The 24,741-nt window shown below is 31.3% G+C and overlaps 1 protein-coding gene across 1 annotated transcript in view; it reads right to left on the bottom strand.

The window, feature by feature from the left end:
- Window positions 1–24,741, bottom strand: part of LOC118183653 (fat-like cadherin-related tumor suppressor homolog) — a 1,041,784-nt gene that overhangs the window by 10,927 nt on the left and 1,006,116 nt on the right. Inside the window, exons 31-36 of the mRNA XM_085816972.1 lie at window positions 23,948–24,124; window positions 15,565–15,722; window positions 14,906–15,270; window positions 12,040–13,097; window positions 4,127–4,258; window positions 1,279–1,317 (exon numbers count right to left, since the gene is read on the bottom strand). Of these exons, the coding sequence (XP_085673098.1) occupies window positions 1,279–1,317; window positions 4,127–4,258; window positions 12,040–13,097; window positions 14,906–15,270; window positions 15,565–15,722; window positions 23,948–24,124 (1,929 nt within the window). The remainder of the gene's footprint in view (window positions 1–1,278; window positions 1,318–4,126; window positions 4,259–12,039; window positions 13,098–14,905; window positions 15,271–15,564; window positions 15,723–23,947; window positions 24,125–24,741) is intronic.

Here is a 24,741-nt window from a genome sequence, read left to right as displayed (position 1 = left end):
TTTTAACCTCAGTTTTAGACTTCAGAAAAGTACACCACGAATGGAATATACTGCACTGAGTTATGGCAAAATATATGAGGGCTATTTGCCTAAGGAGAGCTTTCATTCATAGAGGATCTATAAAGTGAAACAGACTCATAGACATTATTATAAATTGGGAAAAACCATGAAATCTCCCATGCAGCAAGCCCATTTGAACCCAGGTCGAATCATGTTGTCACTGAGTGAGGAAAAACTTGACTGTTCTATGAAAAAAAATACAGTAACAGTGTGGCATGTGGTATGGACTTACTTATTCAAAAGTACGTTGGCATGATATCAAAATTTATTGTAAGTCATATCTATAAATTAGAAAACATTGCTTTGCTGGGATGATTAATTAATGACCAGATCTTATATTTGTAAAAGAATCATTGTCAGAAGCAGTTAATTTGATTATAAAACACTGCTAGTCTACTTTCAACAAGAGAAAATTTTTGTTATTGTAAATGGGATGGGGGAGTCTTTTAAAGAAATTAACTTTGCACATTTATTTCATTTTACTAGTGTTACTACAAGTATCATTTTTGACCTTTTTAATTAAGTGACATTCGAGACAATTCAAAATTTTAATGAACAGTTACTTGTTCTCCCAATTAAAAATAATATAAAAGCATAACAAATGTTACAGCACGATAAAACACAATGAAATAAAAATATTGAAAAGGATACATTTATAGAACAAAAAGCAATAGTTACAGCAGATTTATCAAGTATTACACACATAAATAACAACAACCTTATAAAAGTATTTTAGAAAGTTTATCATGCATAGTACAGAGTGTAGAAAATTGCAGAAAATTTTGAAATATTGAAATAAAATTTAGATATGCAACATGAAAAGATTTAACATGAAAAGATTTATTTATTTATAAACAGGCAATCAATTAAAGTGTGTCACAATGTATGAATAATGGCAGTGCTAAATATTTAGAATGAGATGATCTGACTCAATGTGGTCACTAATTGTTCTAGATATTAAATTCAATTTATGCAAAAACCGTGAAGAAGTGCTCTTTAAAAATGACATCCTGTTTGACAATAAACTTTATGTAATAACAAAACAAACAAATAAGTAAAAATAAACAAAACAAATTAAATTTCATATAAGGAAAGTGAAGCTATTAATGTTATATCAAACTAAAATCCATGCTTCAGGCAGCAAGTAGTTCATGAAATCATGCGAGTGAAAAAAAAAAAAAAAAAAAAAAAAAAAAAAACTTTTGAACATAAAAATACCTTCGGTTGTGTTTCTCCTCCCACCTGCTTTCTCGGCTGCTGTATGAGAATGAAGATAGGTTTATTAGGTGTCAAGGGAGATGTAGGAAAATTAGGGCATAAATAAAACAGGAATAATAGAATTAAAAATGTCACAAGTGAGCTCCTTTCAAACAAAAATGAAGAGATAAGTAGCTATATTTTAAAATGCTAAATTTTATGCATTAAACCAATTTCATAATTTTTGGAAAACTCTAAGCAAAACCTGCTTTACAACTGCTTTACTTACTACATCAAACAGATGTGTTGCTATTTTTGGATTGTATATTACAATGAAACTTCATATTTTGAAAACAGAATCTCTAATCAAAAGTAAATTTAGAAGATAAAAATAAATACAACTATCAAAAACTGCTAAAGACCAATGAAGCTCTATAGTGCACTATGTTGTTAAATACAAGCTATTTACAAAAGAAGAAAATGCTTATATTATAACTGGTTATAAATTATTATACAAAAAGTAGACGGACATCAAGATCATATTGAAATTTCCAAACTATCTTAAAAAAGGAAAAAAATTAGATAACCTCATAAACATTCAATATAAGATATATATGTGCTTCATATCACATGCTAGCAAGATAACTCTACTTCACGTCATACTGCATCCAATTTTCACAATTCTGTTTTTATAAGCTCCCAGATTTACATTCTAGAAGCATTTAGGACAGTTGTACACCAGATGTTCACAAATCCCTTTGTTCCTCTGAAATAATTCTCTTGGATGCTACATACCACTGTTGATGCATCTGTCAGTCTTGACAGCACTCTTGCAAACAACCCAAGTAAATGAACTCAAATAGTGTGTCATGGGTTCACTGAATGTTATAGATGTTGGTTGCTATAAAGATGATGTATCATTTTCAATTTGAATTTGGGGGAAAGATAGAAGCCAGTCAGACTAAGAATAGATGAGTACAGATTGTAGAACTACAGAAATGATTAAGAACAGACGTGTAAGGATTGTGGAACTACAAAAAAGGCTTACAATATTAAAAAAATTAATTAACAGAGAGAACACTGTGTTATGAACCGTTACCATAGTACAGCGTTTATGAGTTGCCAGTATCTGGGTATATGAAACAAACCAGTTTCCAAAGTTTGTTTAACACCTGATCATAAAAATATTGGGTTAATTATCTGCTCCAAAGAACAAACTCTTTCAGAACAATTTTCTTTAGCTGTCATAAAAAGACTTATTTTTTATTGCTGACCTGCTCATTCTTGCCTTTTTTAGATAAAGGCAGGTGCCATTGCTGACTTTTATATAATTCCCTACTTCTTATAGTTTTGGTATTATTTAAAACATCTCCTTTGATGCATCTTAACTATTTTTCATGGCTTTCAATCCGATTAATCAGATACTGATAGACTTTTCATTTCTTTTGTTCCAGATGAGATTTCTAAGTGCCATCCTGCTATACACAACAGTTCCCTTGTTAAAAAAAATCTTATGTAAAATAAAAATGTTCAAATTTAGTTAAAAATGTTTCAATACTGTCATGCAATAATCTGCATGAATAAGCTTTGCACCTTTTTCAGTATTTTTGTTTACATTTGATCTTGATAGTCATTTGATTTGAGATGAGTTGAATTTCATACTTACAGCCACTTGCTTGAAAATTTTTTGTGTCATTTGAACATGTATTCAAAATTAAGCTTCCTTTTCATATGTCTATATTAACTTACTTTCAACCAGTTTAATACAGAACTTAACTATGAAGTTCAGGAGTATGCTGCATTGTCTACTGTGATAAACAATTTATTTACAGAACATAGTCTAAATATTACTCATGGTTTGCCACCTACACTTGTACAGGAAAACAGTCAATATCAAGTATATTACCTCCTAATATGATTCATTACACAATGGTGAATCTCATTATTTCTCTTACAGACATCGGAGATCCCATACATTAACTTAATAAGAAAAAACTGCATCAACTTAAAACCATGTGATTTAGATCACCCTTTTACAGAACGTATATTATTTTTTCCACACATTTTATACCGACTAGCATAATAGAAAAAAAAAAAATAAATAAATAAATAAAAATTAGACAGTATGGATATGATTCTTAGATCTATCCCCTTCTTGGTATGATACATTACTTAAATTATCCCCATTTCTACATACCCAGAACTGTAAACATTAGTTCATTCACTAATTAAATAAAGCCCAAATTTTAAAGAACAGAAGTCTTGCATCTGTACGAAAACTGACAGTTTTTCTATATAACATAAGCAACACTATTCCATTAAGAAGATATACATAAAATTACTGATTTAGCAATTTTATCACAAAATATGGTGAATAAGTACCATGAATATTACAGGCCACGTATATCAAAAACAAGTATACCATGAATATCACAAAATACCATGAATAAGCAAAAATTAACATAGTTTAAGATGTTTGAGTGCTGTTCCTTTGTAGTACTAATGTGACAAACATTTTCTTTATTCTTGAAAATATTATAATTGAATCTGTGTAACTGAAAGAAAAGCTAATTTCAAATGGTAAACATTTAATAAGAGCATTTATTTTCCCTACTATGCCTTTAAAGTTAAAAGATAGCCTAGTAAAAGATATGCCAGATCACTGTCAATGCTCCTTATATGCCCAGCACAGGAGTTACGATGTATAGTTTTCCAAAATAATTTAAAAGTTGAACTAACATACTATTTGAATTCTGACAACCAAAAATTTATTTTTTGACAGTATAAAAAAGTTTTTCACTTTTCTATTAGAAAACATATGCTAACAAAATATTTTTTAACAATTAAAAGATTTAAAAGATATGTTTACCTGGCATATCATCAACAGAGTTAAGGCTTAAAACAGAAGGCACGCCAAGGCTGGACGGACCACGAGATGGCACAACAGGAGCAGGAATGGTATTTAAACCAGGAACATCACCAGCTTTACGTATTTGTAGATCTGTAAGTCATTAAATATCACTTATATATATATCAATGGAACTTTTTAGACATTTAGATTTACCTTTTAATTTTTATTAAATTTCTTACTAAATACAGGGCATTTCTTCTCAATTAAATCAGCTTGATTTGTCTAACTGCTGTAAAATAATTTGTTTATAATCAAAGCTAAGTTAAATTAACAATTGTTACTCAGAAAAGGATATGAAATTAATTATACTTTAAAGTGCAAAGCTTAAAGTATAAGGTATATGTGAAACTAAAGGCTTGGTGGTTAAAGAAGTTCATTTACAATGTACATGTATTTAAATATTGGGTTTTAATGAAAGTTTCCTGCCATCACAAATATCTAATCATATTTTGTCACATAATTTTTGGCATTTGAAAAAAAGACAACTTTACAGTTTTGTGTGTCAGCACTCTTAAGCTTATTCTCAAAATAATAAACAAAAATTAATAAAATTCTGTATTAGTTAGGTGTTTATATCACTTAACCACTAAAATCATCAAGCTACAGTAGAGCTTTAAATTTTTTATAGTCTAGATTGTATAGTACTCCTGCTTCAGTAAATACTGTTAAGAATCATTTTCTGTATTCATTGCTTCACTCCAAATAGTAATGTTTAGTTTTTAGATTCTAGTAACTAGTTTTCAGATATATTCCAAAGAAAATGTTTGAAGTTAAAATTAATTAAACTGTTCTATATAAGTATCTTAATTTTTCTGCTGTATGTAGACTTCTGTAAATAAATATACTTAAATTATTGGGTTACTTTAAATTTGTATGCTGATATTCAACATTATTGTCATCTCTGAGAAGGTAATTAGAACTTCCTGTGATATTGAAATTTCATTGTTGATAGATTTGAATTTAAGTAATTGAAGTTAAAAATGAACGAAACGAAGAAGAATCATAATGTGGATAATGTTACAGATAATTTGAAGAAAGAAAGAACAAATTCAAGTCGCCAATTTACGACTGCTTGTAAACAGTTTGATGAGTTGACAGCTGATATGAAGACTGAAAGTAAGCAAATTTCAGTTGTATTTAATAAAATTAGGGATAAGTCAGAGCATTTATTTAAGACTGGTTCTGAACTACGTGAGCATATAGAATATAGTGAAGAATACAATCAAATTGAAGCATATATAATGATTGCTTCACTTAAGTCAAAACTATGTTTGAAAAATACGTACAATTACTTGGCAATGAAAGTTTTCAGTTTCTGGCTTGAATTTAGAGCTTCCTAAGTTAAATTTAAAAAATATGATTTAGCTCCTATAACAAGAGTTGCATTTTGGGGACATTTCTCGCATACATGCTGATGATAGCATACAAGAAGAAGATAAATTTCAATATTTACTTTCTTCATTGAAACAAAAAACCAAAGCAAGAGATATCATCAAAGTTATTCACCTTCTAAGAATAATTATATTAAAGCTGTTGAGCATCTTAAATCTAGATCTGGATGAACCGATCTTCTGATCGAAATTTATGTATCAGATCTTTTAGCATTAATGAGTAACAGTCTAATGTGAAGCTGTCAGAACTTTATGATAAACTAAGATCCCTATTTAAGAGGATAAGAATCACCTGGAGTAACTATGCAAAACTAAGCTGCTATGCTATATCCAGTAGTAGAATCATGCTTATCTGCTGATGTTTTGAAAGCTTGGGACAGGGAAACTCAACAGTGAAAATGCTTGGAATGAAAATTGCAATGAAAAGTAAGAAAGATAGAAACTCACCAATTTCAAAATATGAGATAACATCTGCTTCAATAAACTCCTTACCATCTAGTAAGAAACATGTTTTTTTCTTTTTTTTTTTTTCCCTGTGAGCATAATCACTCTAACCAAGATTGTAATAAAGCTGACACTTTAAACAAAGAAGAAAGAAAATCAATGGTTTTGAAGACAAAATGTTGTTTGAAACCTCGCTATTAGGCGAAAACACATCGAAGTAAAGTAAGATGCATTGTATGTTAAAAACATCATTATCCAATACTTGGTCCAGATTTGAAAACAAAATCAACTGAATTTCCAAGCAATTAAAATAAGTTAGAGGTAAAAAATTCTACTAAATTATTTTTTTTAGAGCCATCTTTACATGTAATCTACTTAAAAACTTTAATGGTATGCTTGTATCACAATAAATGTCTGAATGTTACTTATTGATGATAGTTATCATAGATCATGTGTAGAAAAGAGTTTGGTTCAGGAACTCAAGTTAACTCCTATACAAAAAGAAACCTTATGCCAAATATTATTTGGTGATAGCACAACACTACTGAAAGAACATGGCAGGTTAAGGTTTTTACAGAAAATGCTGGTGGAAGATATTCTACAGAACTTTTATTTTTAGATCAACCTAAGATTTTCTCAAGTTTATCCAGGATTAATGACAAAAATTTAATATCACAATTATCATCAAAGGGAATTCTGCTTTCCAACATTGGGACCGACTTACTTTCAACTAGTCTACTTACTAGTGCAAATATTATAGGAAGCCTTCCGACTGGAAGAACTGAAGTGTTGTGGATTATCAGTTTTCAAAACAAAATTGGGTTGGACTATACTAGGGCTTGTTCAAAAATAAGAAGTTTTGAACATAGTATCTTTATGCTTACAAAATCCTGAATTAAAAAAAAAAAATTGTGGAACTTGGCATCATTGGATATAAAACTTCAAGAGAAAACTAGTAAGGCTTTAGACCCTGAAAAACCTCTTTACTTTAAAGTGACTGAAGATCAACAAGGAACAGTGAAATGAAATCTCCTTACGTTGGTTAGCAAGACATCCTCTTCTATGAAAACACTATGATAAAGCTGTCTCCAAAATTATGCAAACACCTAAATGTTTGCTTAAAGGGTGTCCGCCGATAACATCGTGGACGAAAACGTCGCAGAGAAAGCTACGCAAAGTGAAAACGTCTCGCTACAAAACATCGTGGGAGAAAACATCGCAGTTCTAAAACATCGTGGTACAAAACATCGTCGTTGAAAATAAAGCGGTTCAAAAACTTCGCAGTTTAAAAACATCATCGTCGAAAATATCACAAAAAAAATAAAGTATCTACAAATCATCGCGTGACGATAATATCGCAGACATGCTTTTTCAGAATTATTCCCATAATAATTTGCGCTCACAAATTATTATGGGAATATCTATTCAGACTTTAATAACTGTAAATAGATATTCCCATAATAATTTGTGAGCGCAAGATAGAAATAAGGATAATTTGTTTTCCATATTTTATATTAACTACTAAATTTTTGCTGAGAAAATAAGAAGGAAACTTAAGCATAGAAAATTAATGCAACTTATAGCACTTAATAGAATTTTAAACCGACATAGTTAACCAACAAAGACCATTAATAAATCATTTTTATAAAGTTTTTACTGGTAATTTTTCATAAAAATTATAATCTATAAGTTGCATTTAATTTTCTATGCTTATGCCTCCTTCTTACTTTTTCAGCAAAAATTTATTAGTTAATAAAAAAATGTGAAAGTAAAAATTATCCTTCTTTACAGCTTGCGCTCACAAATTATTATGGGAATATCTATTTACAGTTATTAAAGTCTGACAAAAGCATGTCTGCGATGTTATCGTCATGCGATGATTTGTAGATACTTTATTTTTTACCACGATATTTTCGACAACGATGTTTTCAAACTGCGAAGTTTTTGAACCGCTTTATTTTCGAGGACGATGTTTTGTACCACAATGTTTTAGAACTGCGATGTTTTCTCTTTGCGATGTTATCTCCCACGATGTTTTCGCCTTGTGTTGTTTTCTCTTCGATGTTTTCAGCTGTAACCGCTTAAAGAAAATCACTAAGATGATGACAGTTTTCTTTTTCTTTTTTTTTTTTTGGAGAGTGCATGTTGAAGCAGCTGAAGGCACTGAAGCACATTACTTGCCGCATAGACCAGTGATTAAGTTGTCCAGAGCAACCCCAAAAATTCATCCAGTGTTTGATGCTTCATCAAAGATATACGCTGGTGCATAATTGAATGATTGTTTGAGTCCTGGACCAACTGTAATTAAAAAAAAATTCCTCCACTTCTTAAAAATTTCATAATAAATGTTTTAGGAGTGACAGCAGATATTAACCACTTGCGCTAAAAAGACGTGCAACGCACGTCGAGATGCTTTTGACTCAAACCGCGAGCGACGTGAAGACCACGTCGATAGGCATTTGAAAATGATGTGGTAAAATGAAATAATGTGTAAAAATGAAAATAATAAGGTGCACACATTGCCTAACAATGAGATTGTTTATTTCTTGAGTTACAGTTCTGGATTGCACTCGCGGACGCGGAGCGGCGTAAATGAGACACTTTACCACTTGTTATATTATAGCGCATGGCACCGTAACCGTGAAGTTTAGTCATAGCGCAGGTGGTTAAAAAAGCCTTTTTTCAAATTAGTGTTTGTCCAAAAGACAGAAATGTATTAAGATTTCTCTGGTGGAAAGGTAAAAATCGATCATCAATCAAAGAATATCGACACACCCATGTTGTGGAATCACTCCAAGTCCATTTCTATTAAATGCTACCATCGAGTATCATTTGCAGCATCAACAGTTTCAAACCCCAGAAGAGCAGTCAGCAATGAAAATACTTATGGAAGGATTCTGTATTAACAATCTAATCACAAGTGTCAAAAATAAGGATAAATACATGGAACTAGAAATGCACCCTAAAGAAGTTTGAAAAATGGTTATTTCAATTTATGTGGCTGGACATGCGCAGGAGATGAAGATCAAGAAGATCATTCTGTTCCTTATTTAAGGCTGAATACAGAGACAGAGGAATTTAAGTGCACTTTCCCCAAGTCAATTGAATATTTAGAAGCTATTGGTGCAAAAGGAAGTTACTTTCAATATTTAATAGTATTTATGATCCAATTGGTTTTACATCTCCCTCTGTGCTGCTTCCGAAGTTACACTTAGAAAAGGAAAATAAGTTGGGATGACCCCCTTCCTAAGGATCTTCATTTAAAATATAATAACTGGATAAACATATTCACTGTGTGCAGCAAAGTTCTGCTCCAAGAGGAATGCTCCACAGACCGAAAGAAGATACCACTTGTTTTAAGATGCATCCGGTAATATGTTGCAAAGAAAATTTGTCAATTTAGATGCTGCTAAATCAAGAGTTGCACCAATAAATCATCCAACTATTTTCCTGATTAGAGTTGTTAGGAGCTTTGCTTGCTGCTCCTTTCGCCTGAACAATAAAGGCTGCACTAAATTTTCCCCTTAAAACTTTTTTTTTGGATAAATTCTATGGTGGTAGTAGCTTGGATTTTGAATAAAGAAACCACCTTTGGTTTAGGTGGAAACACAGTAAAAGAAATCAGAGAACACATAGGCATGGAAAGTTGGAGTTAGAGATATTTTTTTGGAGTTAGAGATATTTTTTTGGAGTTAGAGAATTTCTGGAACACATATAACCCTGCCAACCTGCCACCTCGATCATGTGAAGGAGGAAAGAGCTTGTGAAAGAAAAAAATGGTAGGAAGAACCCTTGTGAATGAAGAATTCCAATGAAGTATGGCCAAATGAATCTATTACTTGTCCAGAAGAACTGATTGAAAGATGAACTGTGATAGGGGCAATGAGTATTCAAGACAACGGAAACTTTAGTGAAAGATTCTTGTACTTTTCTGAATATTCTAAATTATTGTGCATGACTGCCTGAATTTTAAGATTTTGTACGATTTCTAATAATAAAGAAATGAATTTAAATGCTGAAGAAATTACTGAAGCTGAAGTTGTGCTCATTAAAATCATTCACCTGGAGTGGTGCACTAAAAATAAGAGAAAATATGAGGGAACAATGAAGTTTTATAAAGAAAATGAATTATTGAAGGTGAAGACTCATACTCATTCTTGGAGAAGACAGTGATGCTTTTAAATGCCCAATTGCTTTACCAGATCACTTAATAGTCAGCTGTTATATCAAACACATACACAAAAGTTTACATCTTGCTGGAATCCAAACTAATTTATCTCATGTAAGTGAAAGATTTTGGATTCCTTGTGGTCAAAGAGTAATTAGAGAAGTTATTTCTCATTGCATATCTTGAGAAAGACACTTGGTTAAAGCCACAATCACAGAATCAGCTCCCATTCCATCTAACAGAATAAACAGAGTGTCAGTCTTTCAAGTAATGGGTACAGATTTGGTTTTGGTTCATCCTATTTTTCTTCGAGAAGGTATTAAAGCTTACATAGTTTTATTTACATGCACAGTATTTTGTGCCGTATATTTAGAGCTAATTTGTTCCTTATCAACCGAAGCATTTATGCAAGCCTTATACTGAATTTTTGATTGGAGAGGTAGAATTTCCCCCATGTATACTGACAACGGAATTAATTTTGCAGGAGCTTTAAGGCATTTAGCGAATTTGAATTGGGAAGCAATTCAAGCTGAATGTGGAAAATCAAGTGGAACCTTCGTCCTCTAAGTGCACCATGGTATGGCAGATGGTTGGAGTGAATGGTTCACATAGTCAGAGTTCTGTTAAAAAGAAATCTTGGGAGAGTTTGTTTAAATTTTGAAGAGATGTAGACAGTTTCATGTGGCTGTGAAAACATTAACATATGTATATGAAAATCCAAACAAGCCACTGCTCACTTCATATATGATGTACAAAATTCTTCAGACCTAAAAAAAAACTGATTTTGATATAATTAATGGAAATCATTTTAGGAAAAGATTACATTCTGTTCAAAGGGTAAGCCAGCATTTCAGGAAGCGATTCCAAAATGAATGCCTTTAAGAGTTAGTAAGAAATCCTGATGTCAAAAGATGTAAAGAAAACATTCAAGTCAGAGATACAGTACATATGCAATCAGAAAATCTTAAAAGAATCACCTGGCCCTTAGGAAGACTTAAGTCTCAGAATTGTTTGTAGGAAGAGATGGAAAAAAACGTGTAATTTATTTGAAATTAGCAAAAGGTGAAATTATACATCCACTTCAGAGATTACTGTGAGAATAGTGCAGCAACAATGCACTAGATGGAGTTATCTACACCTACAGCAGGAACCCTCCAGGTGAACACACTTTACTTGGTTTTAGAAGTCCGACAGAAGCAGTCTAACAGAATGCTCATGAAGGAGCTACATCAAGATGCTTACTGATCGGATCTGGACTGATCTAAAGTGGCCACATGTAGGTGGTCAGCAGTTATCATTTACCTGTGCATACTTGAACAAACTTTGTGATTCCTCTTCTAAAACATACTCGATCCATCTGACAAACTCATCCCATTTATCTTTTCTTTTGTGAATCAAGAAGTAAAACCTGATATTTAGAACATTGGGTGTGATTTCTGTTTTATGATAAGACATAATTCCTGCACAATTCAGAAGACGCTATTACACCCACAAAAGCAAAGAATCTTTACCTAATGGAGATACCGAACAACCTAAGGCCGATATGGATTGTAACAAAGATGCAGACAAATGGAAATTTTATAGAAAGGGATTTATCAGACCTATTATTATCAGACCTAAAAAACTGGACACCATTTTCATCTCATATGTCAAAAGTTAAGTTTGTTATATTTTACATACTTACTACTGTAAAATATAAATATATTTAAATTATTGGATTATGTTAACTTCGTATGTTGATATTCAATAAATATATATGATAATTAAAAATTTAGAATATAAAACTACTTTTCTAAAACATATTAAAAAAGTTTATTTTATGTTTAATGAGATTTTTAAATTAAAGTTTATAGAAAATAGACTAATACCTTTTGGAACCTTGCTTTCATATAACTTGCTTTTTGATTTCAAGTGATCTTTTTCCCAATTTCCCTTTTTGACAGAATCATTATCTGAACTGGACGGAGGAGGTGGTACCAAAGCAGGAATTGCACTGGTAATTGAAGGTTTACTTATATTTTGCACATAATCATTACTCTGACGAGGAAAATTTTCTAAATCATCAGCTGCACTACCATAACTACGAACAGTATCAAAGTTATTTAAAGCATTCACAGAATCCTGAGTGCTTGGTGTATAAGAAGCTGGCCTTGGTGGTAGTGGAGGTGTTGTAAATGTAGTAACTTCTAAATTACTTATTTTGCCAATGCGATTTAAATTGTCCTTTTCAAACACAGAATTTTTCAGAAGATATTCATTAGTTGTTCCATCTAAAACTTCATTGTTTGGCCGAAGCTGTTGTCTTTTATGCCGATAACGCCAACAACACACTAATACCATGGCCAGGAGGAGAATAAAAACAACAACAAGGGAAATGCCTACAATTTCTTCAATGGTAGTATTCCAACTAGATGATGTAATGGAAGTAGTGAAAAGATGTTCATTACAGAAAAAGCCAGTCATATTAGGAGGGCAATGACATTTAAAGTGGCCCTGAAGATTAATACATGTTGCTCCTGATCTACAAGGTGTTTCTTGACATTCATCAGTGTCATATTGACACAGTTCACCATGATAACCACGGCATTTGCATATAGGCCCAAAAGTGCCTTCTTCACAGACTCCTCCATTATGGCATGGACTTGGTTTACAGTAGCGACCATACTCACATCTTGTCCCACTAATTCCAGGACTGCAGGTGCAAATATATTTATGATCAATGTTATGACACATTCCACCATTCAGACATGGATTTGAGGCACATGGTTCCAAATCAATTTCACAGTAATCACCCTGATATCGAGGTGGGCAATGGCATATAAAAGCTCCTTTAGTTTCTACACAAGTACCACCATTTAAGCATGGTTGGCTGCTACATATTCCTAAATCCAAAAGTGTTCCACAGTGAAGTTCAATTTTTTTGTATCTGAAATGAATATAAAATTATAAAATGGTAAGAAATATGTTGTAATCAAGTGAAAACATGGAGACAAACATTGGAAGTAATATACATTGTAATTACAATGTGCAAGAAAAAAAATTATGTATTACAAAAGCCATTTTTATTCTTGAATACACTTTGAAGGTCAGCCAAAAGCAAATATGCATTTGATTGTTAACAAATCTATATAGAAATGATACAGAAAATGAAATGAGAAATACTTCATTAAATTATGTAGGGAAAAGAAGAACACTTATTTTTACAACACATTTAGCATATTAACACAAGTATAAACATTTAAAAAAGTGCAGCCTGCATGAAATATATTTAACAGCCAATTACTTTAAATTTCAACTAAATAAAGGAACTTGTGAAAAATCTACTCTTAAAATATGTCTGTTGCAAGTAACTTACTTTCTTGAGCAACCTCATTTATTTATAAAAATTTCCTTCTAGAAACTTGACACATTCTCTTTTCTTTTCTTTTCTTTTTTTTTTAAATTTATTTTTAAACACTACTGCATTTTCATAAGAGATTAATTACATTACACTAAAAATTTGTTTATTTTTTATGATATTTCTAAAGACTTTCTATCTTACATATATTTCCTTAAATTCTGAACACTTTTTATGCATCTTGCAGAACTACAGAACAAAATGAATTCAGAATTATATTTAGCACAACAATTCATTATAAGAAATGCACAGATCTGAACAGAATTTATTACTTGCCTAGCCTGACATATCTCCCATGAGTGTTGGAATATGAAATATTTTGCTTTTCATTAAATACAAAGAGAAAGAATACATTTGTCTAAGTAGGTTGAATAACACGAAAAGTTTTTTTAAAAGAATGCAAAATCTTTATAGCAGAGGACAAATTGTATTAGATTTTACAGAAACATGGGAACTATTATTAAATCTGCACTTACTTCCTCCTTCCCCCCCCCCCAAAAAAAAGAGGGGTAAAAATTCTAAAATATATTTCAATAGGCAATTTAATGGGCAACTTTTACCACCAGTTTAAGTCATATCTTACTGTTTAAATACATCAGTTTTTAAAAAATTGAAAATATGATGACACTTACAGAGTAATATTAAAAAAACAATAATAAAGAAGGAGAAAGATGTGTAAATTTGAAGAAAAAAGAAAATTTGTATATACTCTTGGAAAGTGAGATTAATATTGAATCATTATTAAATATTGATAAAGTTTCATATATCTAATTCACTAGCAGAAATATTTTGGATAATTTTAGCAAAACACAATTGTGAGAATTAGTCAAGACAATGCACTAAGCAAGAAAACCTATTAATTTCATCTTTTCTGAATGTAAAATATGTATTCCTGCATGATAAATTTCCTGCCTTTGTTTGAGTGATGTACTTAAAGACAAATTGGCAAACCATGTTACAGATTTTTGTTATTATTATTAGAAGTAATTTTTATAGCAGACAGAAAGGACACACTAAATATTTTTAAGTTTCTTATGAGAAATAACATGTGACATAGAAATAATCATATTTTAATCATTTAACTAATTAAATAAATACTTATAAAACTTTCTTAAATTAAGTTCAAATATATTCCTGTAATTTAAAAAAACTATGAATTATATTGGTTATGTTGATAACCAATATAATTCATAGTTTGGAATATAAATAAATTATAACACATGGGTTGACAACAGCTTCTGTGCTTGAATTAATTTTCTTCACAAAGTTAAATAACAAAACATTTAACATTTGCCATATAGTTAAATAGACAATAATTTCATGTACTACATAATTACCTGTTCAAGGTAGCTACAACAGTATTTTCATTCGTGTGTAATGGTAATGCAACTCCATCAATTTGAATATCATCCATGCATCCTATAAATCCTAATCTGATATCTTCAAAATTTAAGATTTCCATGTTTGATCTAACTTCTGCTCCAAAATATATATCACTTCCATCCAAATTAAGAACTTCATGTGAGCCATGAGAATTTCCAGACATGCGAAAACGATTATCCAGAGCAAGTTCAGCACTTCTGCCATGTCGCTTGACTCTTACTTCATGCCAATGGCCATCGTTAACTTTGAATTGCTCAATACGGATTTTTCCTTCACCACTACCACAATCAAATCTGAACTGAATGAACCCATTTATAATCTAACGTGAAGGGGAAAAAAAGAAAGAATTTAATTTTTAGATCTTGTAATAAATGTTGAAAAACAAAAAGAATAGCAAAAGGTACAATTTTATGAATAAATATTTTAATTTCACTTTCCATAAAAAGAATAGCAAAAGGTACAATTTTATAAATAAATATTTTAATTTCACTTTCCATTTAAAAGAATATAACATAAATGTAATTGAATGGAAATGGGGGCAAAATAAATTAATGTAGTGTTTTTACTCTTTTCATAGCAATAATTAATTAATGAAAACTTTTATTATTCTTACTTCTAATATGAAATAGTCTCTGACACCAGCAGCATACAACAAATTTCCAGTGGCTTGCTTGGATCGAAAATGCATTACTAAATTCATGTGATGTTCAACAGGCTTACTCAGTACAAATGATATGTAACTTTGCCCTTGGAAAGATACAGGTGTTTTCTCTGAGGGGAGAAAATGCAATACTGAATTTTTCAACTTAATTAACAGTGTAATGTAACTCATAATTTACACAACTTATTTTAAATCATCTTCATAACAAATGGCAGAAAATTCTATCATTATACATAAAAAGTATACTTATTATAAGTGCAGAATAATAAAGTGACAAAAGAAGCTTTCAGAACTAATATCCAGTGTTTATTCTTTTGGTTTCTTTGCTTTGACTAACTAGACCAATTTATTTTCTTTGATTCAATACAGCAGCCATGTAGTAAAAAGATTATTTGTTATTCCTTCCCAGCCCCCTATTTTCCATACCTCCCAGTTCGATCTTAATTTTTAAGTTCCATAATATTTAACATTTTTTCAGCAGTATCAGAATAATTAGTCATCAAAGTTTTGGCCACAGAATTTTTTTCACAAATTGATAAACCTCACAGTGCATTCCACTTGCAACCCTACTTCTATTTCTGTTCCTGGAAAAATTGCAATCTTTTTACCAAGAAACAAAATGCTAAGTAAAAATTGTTGGCCTTTTTCTATTAATTTATATTTAAGTCACTGTACATTTGATGTTAATTTTTAATTATTTAGTAATCATAAATCTAGAACTAAAATTATGTTTACAGTTTTTAGGATTTTTTCCCCATTTTTCAGCCATTATTGGTTTTCAGTTTTTTAATTTTTCTATAACACATTTATGGTATTTAACTTTCAACTTTTGAAAATAGCAGTTATTTTTCAGAATTTGGTATTAATGCATAAGGATTCCTAAAAAGATTAGGGATGCTATTCTTGATTTTAGAAAGCACATGTGATTTTTAATTAAAATTAATCTGAATGATTTCCAGAAATATGGATGGGCAGAAATGCTTTTTACATAACTCTTCACATTAGCTGATGGAAGAGCTTCAGATAAAAGCCTCTGATGAATATTATCTGAATTTGTTCAATTAGCTACATCATTAAGTGCTTTAGTTTTTACTTTTCATTTGATTGTTTTGTACCATCACTTACAGTAATGTTTAGAAAAATGCTTTAAGCAATTTTCCTTTTTTTCTCACAATAATTTTAGATTTTATTCAGTTTAGCACATTCATTGTTATTCGTTCTTTTCCCCCCCTTTAACTCAACTTTCATGTATATAAATAGCCAACTTTCATATATATGTAAGATAAAAAACATGAAAGCAAACTTCTAATTTTAGTTGAATATAAACTGTTTTATTTTTTATTTTATATGAGGACTTCCTCTCTCTGTCTTAAAAATAGCGCTATAAGTCTAAACTGCGTTATTCAATTAATCATGCGAACCTACGTAATGCTTAATGCAGATACCTCATTAATTTAACAATCAAATAATTGTAAATCAAATCTTTTTTAACTCAAACTTCTGATTTCCTTCCTTTTTCCTCTGCATTGCTGTGACACTTTTCACTTACACTTTCCTCCTAGCAAGATGCTCCTGCAAACATCTATGCACTGCAATGCTTTATATAAAAATTATTGTACTTGCTTATGATCAAAAAGTATATTACCTATAAAGAAATGATTTTGATGTGCCTAAATATAAAGATGATGATACACAGATCTTAGTTTTGCAAATGTCTTCTTCGTTAAGTATCTATTATGCCACCACCAAGTTCCAAATCATTCATATCATATCATATATGTGAAATAATTTAGATATTGAAGACCACTGATGCATAAAGAGACTAGAAGTCATTAAGGATGGTTGACTGTTTCTTTTATTGTTGAATAAATACACAAATAGCTTGCACAAAAAGTGTGTCTGTTCCTTAAAGCTATATCAGTAATCTTTTATGCTGTTATCACATCTATAGATGCGCACGCTTACCCGGGAAAATTTTGAGAAACGAGATTCTAGTGGCACGGCTTTAAGCGGCAGGCTTCTGAGAAATGTTTCATCTAGCTAGGAGGAACGTGTCCCGGCTACGAGCAACATTTAAAAACTTTTCCCAAAATGTTCCGGCTGGAGACATGTTCCTCGAATGTTCAACCAATCAGACGAAAGGTCAGCTTCTGAAGGATCACGGGTAACTTTCAATATGGCGATGGCTCTCACTGTGAAGTGATAGACGGTGGAAATAGAGGCCGATTTAATTATTGCTGTTTTGTTGTAATACAACTGCCTGAGTCATTTTTTAAATGTGTATATATTCATTAAATATATAATCGTGGAAATTTCAGAGTTGACATTATTTTACGACGTTCTTGCATTTCGGATTTGTTTACAAATTGTTCGCAGCCAAAAGTTTGCCAAATCTGTCGTATTTTGTGCTGATCGTGTATTATAACACTGTTATATAATAGAATTTTATTTCTTAAATTTAAGTTGAATAATTTTTTAAAATCCGTTTGTATATGCGCGGCTTTTCTCCTAATTACTTATCTTTTAAATTGTTAACTGTATAATCAGTGACACATTTTAAACAGTATAAAAGATGCATAAAAAAGAAAAGCATAGCTTATGTAATAATGAGAATACTCATTAAATTTGTCTATTATTTTCATGTTATTAATGAAATACTTTTTGAATTATAAATACATTAGAAACTATACTTTTATTGGAAATGCTACATATTGAAACATTGAAAATTTATGGATTTATTATTATGCATGATGAAAAATATTTGTATATACATTCATTAATATAAATCTTATTCATTACATTAATACTAATAAATATATATTAACAACTTCTAAAACATCGCATCTCTCTATCTGTATGTAAATATATGACTTATTAGATGTGTATATATATATGTATGTATGAATACAAAAATGAACATTGCCAAGAAGTTTATTTGAAGTTACTTTTAATTCAGATAACGATTATGTAATTGGCAGCAACTATAGTTATCAGTTCTTTGCAAATTATTATGGGTATGTAATAATCAGTTGAAAAATAATTGATGAGTATTTGAGTACTAAAGAGTGTACACATTTTGTTATTAGGTTAATTCTTAATTATATCATACGTATGATCTACGTAATAAAAACATGGCTAATAAATAATAAGAAATGTAACAGCTGTGCATTTATAACATTTGATTACTTAAAACAGTGCTCAATTGATTATCACCTTCATGTCTGTTTACATAATGAATTGCACTTTCCAATTAAGTGCATGGGCCTACTATTGGCCGAAGCGTCGTTGAACACTGGTAGTTCTGTCTCAGGTTAGAATGCCGCGAACGGGCTGGCTACATGACGTTTCCTTGGTTTGCCCCATTTGTAACTGGTATACGAGCCAGTTTTAAAAAATCTTCTACAAAGGGATCCCTCCTGTTGTTATCCCTCGGGGCTTTGTGGTAATCACATAAAACCAACTGAGCCCACCAGCGGCCGAGCGGTAAAGTCGCTGAACACTGGTAGTTCGGTCCGAGGTTCGAATCCCGCCAACGGGCTGGCTGCATGGACGCTTTCGTGGTTTTCCCCATGTGTAATGTGTAGACGAGCCAGTTTCCCTTAGAAAGTCCTCCCCGAAGGCATCCCTTCCCTTTGGCAGATAGCCCTAGTGTGCTTTGCTGTAATCTCAATAAATCAAACCATAAAACAAACTCATGATGTGAACACCTAATTTCTAGAGTTGGTATAATTAATGTGTTTTAGGTATATTACCGAGTGTTCTATGGGACAGTAAACAACTCGCACATGTTTGATTGCTCATGTATTCATATGCTTTATTTGATCTTCATTTTGCTGAATAGTATCTGCTGGCTGTGAGGAGGTAAATATCAGCCATATAGATTTTTGTCATTTGAATGGATAGAACAGTAATTATGAGCCATAAAGTTAGTCAGAAAATGCTTTCACCAGGTCACAAATTTTCCAGTGAGCCATCAAATTTTCATTGAAATGCAGACAACAGAAAATACACATAAGCGATGTGTGATAAATAGACTTATCCAGCACATGTTTTTAAACTATTCTTAGAGTGTATACAGAATTTGGCTATTACTGATGTAATTGATTGCTATAACCAGAAGTGTGTTTATCTGTTACATGAAGTGCCAGAGTGGAGATCAAAGTGATTAACTTGATAGCAATCACCCTTCTATTATCTTCCATTACTAACAATAAAGTTTAAAACGAAAAGCGTGTGAGCGATTCAAATCAACACGACGAAGCGAATGTCACTTGAAAGGAAATGTCACTTTTGCCAATCTGAGCGATAACTGATTCTTGTTTGGCTTTCAGCCTGTTTGCCAAGTGAAGATGGTAACCCTATTTCGCCAAAGGCCGTTTCTCAGAACTGTTGCTACAAACATTTTGTCCCGGCAACAAACAGCTAATGTGATAACGGCTTTATACTTTTGAAGTATATTTCAAGGAGGAGCAAAAGGCGTTAGCAAGAAGGCAGTAGCAAAGTGAGGGAAAAAGCATAATGTGTCCAGAAAGAAAGTTGGGTTTAGAACAATTTAGTTTCATTCTTATCGTTTATTAAAAGTTTCAGTTTTCTGAAAATTAAAAATATTACAGGTTAAAGCAGTGGTTCTCAACCTTTTGACTAATGCATAACATCTAAACAAAAATTGAAAAACTTCAGTACCACCAGGATATTTTACAATGATTACTTTTCAATTTCTCAACAGAAATATTAAAAAATATATATACAGTCAAAAGTCTTTAATCTGGACGTCCATAATCCGGAATGATCTATAATCTAAAATCTATAATCTGGACCTCAAAGCTACAAACTATCTGCGCATGCGTAAACGCGTTTACGCATGCGCTTTTAATGTATAACGGAGAGTATTAGCTAAGCTAAAATTATCTATTTCAGTTAATGTTGCAGATTGCGTTGTTCCTTAATCTTCTAATTGGATCCGGCTTATTATTTTTTGCAGACTGTTAGAGCAATTTTATAAAAGTAAGCTTGAACTTTTGATTATGTCAAAAAGAATTTCCGATTCTGGAGCTGCCAAAGGATCTACAAAGCGAAAGCATGTTTCGATGTCCATCAAACAAAAAATTGAATTGCTGCAAAAAAATGGATAAAGGCATATTCTTTGTTTCTCTAACCATTCCGAAATCTTTGCGCTGCTCTGAGGGGGGGGGATTCACGGTGCGCAACAAACTGGAAGTCTATCTGTCAGCACTATCCTCACCTTTAGGGCAGATGTTTTTATTTTATTCAACTTATAATTTCTTACTAAATGTAGTATTTCATCTCGATGTACTCCATCTTGGATATGATTTAAATCAAATTCCTCATCATTACAAATATCACGAATACACATCAAATAGATTTCTGGTTGCAATTTTCTAATTTTGACTATGGGTAATGTATGCTTTACGCATGCGCGCGTTGAAAGTTATTAATAAAGTAAACGTATAAATATTAGGCTCTTTTTCTTTTTTTTTTTTTTTTTGTAAATTTTGATACATTTTAGATCAGAGGTGGGCAAAATCCATCCCTTTTGCTTACTTTATCCGGCCTGTTGAAAAATCCTGCATGCAATTTTTTTAATCTCTTATATGCCGTAACATCCTCTTAAAATATATCTTAATTAATCTCTTATATATATATGTCTCATTTCTTAATAATATATATATATATATTATTTTATTGTAATGATTAAATGATTTATTTGTAGGCCTTTGTAAAATGAGTCAATCTAAAAAAAGAAAAGTTGATTTGGAGTGCAGAAATTTCAATGAAGCATGGACGGTAAAATACCTTTTTACAAACATTGATAAGAAAGCAATTTGTTTAGTTTGCCAGCAAACAATTGCTGTTTTCAAGGAATACAATTTAAACAGGCATTTTAAATGAAAACATCCAAAATATGCATCACTTGCTTTAAAAGAACTTCAAAGTGCAGCAGAAAACATGACAAGAAACTTAAATAAGCAACAAAATATTTGTATCAAACAAAGTAATATCAAGAAATCTACCATAAAAGCAAGTTATGCTGTGGCACACAAAATTGCTACATTCTCTAAAACTCTTACTGAAGCAGAATTTGTTAAACAACGCATGATACAAGTGTCGGAGATATGTTGTCCTGAAAAGAAACATATTTTTGAAAATGTAAGCCTTTCGAGAAGAATGTAAGCCTTTCAACAGATGACGCCAATAGCTTAAATCCTGTCCAGCCATTCTTATCTTATCTTAATCTAATCACTATATTTATTTCGTTCATTTGCATTTTGGCAGCTGAGGATGATGGTTCGGTAAAACCATCGAAACTAGTCCTCTGAAAACTTGTAAATATAATGCTGATTTTTGTTGTTTGACTTCTAAATTAATATTTGTTCAGTGTTCTATTTTATATTAAACTTCCTATTTGTTAATCAGTTAAATACAAGTACACTGATCTCCTGCTTTGAAGGACCAGATATTTAGTAACTATCCATTAACAGGAAGTGACCACTAAACTGGAATATCCATTAATAAGTTTGACTGCAATTCCTCTGTATAGCTCCCATCCCCATAAATAGCCCAATATTAACCTTCCAGCATGTGCGTATGCGCAAAATTTGCAACAAATTCGGTTTTTAATGCACATTTTTCGCATATCAAAGCTGAGAAGTCTGAATGTCATTTATATTCCTCCTTTCTACCCTTCCCCACATCATGGAATGTGCCAACAGGAAGTCATTTAACTTTTTTTTTTTTTTTTTTAAACTGGGCTTTTGTGCTATGTGGCAGCTTTTTCATAAAAGTTATGACACACACGTGGTTGTGTTTTAAAATTCAGAAAATATTTTTTTCTCAAATATTTTGTAATTTTGTGTTATTAATTGCTGTGTATTATTTTAATTTGAATACATTTGGCTCAGTAAATTTTATATCGGTTTTCATGGCAAAAAAATATGTGCAAACAGCTGCTTTTGCTCGGAATCTTCACGAATTATCTGATGAAGAAAAGGAAGACAAAGAAACCTTTGGATGGGAGAACAATAGCGATTTCCATTCCTTATTTTCTTTTATTTCTAATTTAGAAATAAATAAAAACATTAAAGTTACTTTAAAGTTTTTAACCAGTAAGAAGTAAATTTCCTTGCAGAAATAAATAATGCTAAACTTACTTTTTTTCCTACCAAGGTGTTTTCCTTTTTTATTGTCTATACTTATCTTTGATGAATATTAAAATTAGCTTCAATTTTTAAAATGTAATTATTAAATAATAAATTTAAAACTTTCTATAATGAAATACATCTTTGCATTTCCATCTCACTAAACATAAGAACTTGAAAATAATTTAATTATATTTGAATGTGATATCAGTTGTATTTTGCAATAATAAGATTAATATTTTATTTCTTAACAAATTTATTACAGTACAAATTCCATAACACGGACTCGTCGGGACTTTGGCAATTCCGGATTAGGAGTTTTTCCGGATTATAGATCATCAATTTAAATCTGGTAAGATGGCATGCAGAAATTATACAATTAAAAATATGAAACCGTAATTTATGAAATAAAGAGTAATTATGATCTAAAGGGTATCAAAGTTTACAAAAAAAAAAGCTTAATATTTATTTGTTTACTTTATTAAACATTTCTTTCAATGTAAGTTGTTTAAGCTGCTTCGTTTTTTGCACTCTCTTTAATTCTATAATTAATCTCTCTTTAATTCTATAAACAGACATAATTTCTTGTTCAGTTACAAAGTTCCACCTATCGGAAACGGTATTTTCTGGATCCAGAACCATACTACAGATTTCACCATCTGTTGATTGATGATTGGGGCATTGCCGCCGCAATGAAAAACTTATGTTATATCATCTTCATTTATTACTGCTTCTCCACATTATTTATTACCGCTTCATTACAAAATTCAGTAACTGGAAAAGAATTTCACCTTTAGTTTGTGATGTCCGAAAACCTTCAAACACGCGGCTATCATCTTCAGCGTCCTCACCATTAATTATGGTAGCTGGCCATAAATTATGCCAAGTATTTTTGAACGTATCTCGAGACATCCTCTCAATGTATACAGCATACAAAAAAAAGTTTGTGGCTTCAAGGTCCGGATTATAGATCATTCCGGATAATGGACGTCCAGATTACGGACTTTGCACTGTATCAATATTCAATCATTTCTGTTGTTTTTCGTGCCTAAAACGGTAAAATAACCGATGTCGCAAAAAATATGATGCACACATGCTCATGTAAAATTGCCGTGTGCTGGAAGGTTAAGAAGAGATTCTGTAAATGAATAAAATAAAAAAATATGTTTTTCACTTACCATCATAACAACTTGATCCTTTGCATAAAGTTCCTTTATCTATATCACATATAGCACCAGTTTTTCCAACTGGGCATTTGCATATATACCCCAAGAGTGTTTTTTCAGGATGACAGATACGATAGGATGGGCAGGGTCTACGGGAACATTCATTGATAGCAAGTTCACACTGAGGGCCTGAAAAGTTGGAAATAAAAATCAGTTAACATACAGTACACACGCACACACACACATACATGGGGGGGGGGAAAAACTTATTAAAAGTTAAAAACAAATCAAATAGTATAACAACCAAATAAATAAAGGAAATAAAAAAATAACCTTTTCCAAATATATTGATATGTAAAAATGTTTACAATTTATGGCTTCCTTTACTCAAACAATGAAATAATTTACTGGATACTGGAATTTAGAATATAAGTCAATCCCCTTGTTTAATACATTTGGAAAGAAGAACGCTTTTAGAAATAAATGGAAAAACGAATGATACTTATGAATTCTCATGCATAAAAGATGAAATATCCATACTTTATTTGTGCAGCATATATAAATTTTCTTGTGAATGCCATTTTGTATAAATAACACAAACTTGCAGACTTTTGAAGCTGAGGATAAGTGAATTTATCTAATCTCTTACACAGAAGGAAACAAAAAATCCATTACAGCATTCCATTGCTAGGGCAAAAATCAAAATTTTTATTTTATAAAGGCTAAAATAATTGCTTGGATAAATTAGCCCCATAACTTGGATTACTTCAAAACTTCCAGGATCTTCTTCATTCTTGTTGAAACTT

Source organism: Stegodyphus dumicola, chromosome 5, assembly GCF_044657685.1.
Source record: "Stegodyphus dumicola isolate Sdum_Otavi_A_Nest chromosome 5, ASM4465768v1".
Classification (NCBI taxonomy): Eukaryota; Metazoa; Arthropoda; class Arachnida; order Araneae; family Eresidae; genus Stegodyphus; species Stegodyphus dumicola.
This window is presented reverse-complemented; position numbering and strand designations above follow the sequence as displayed.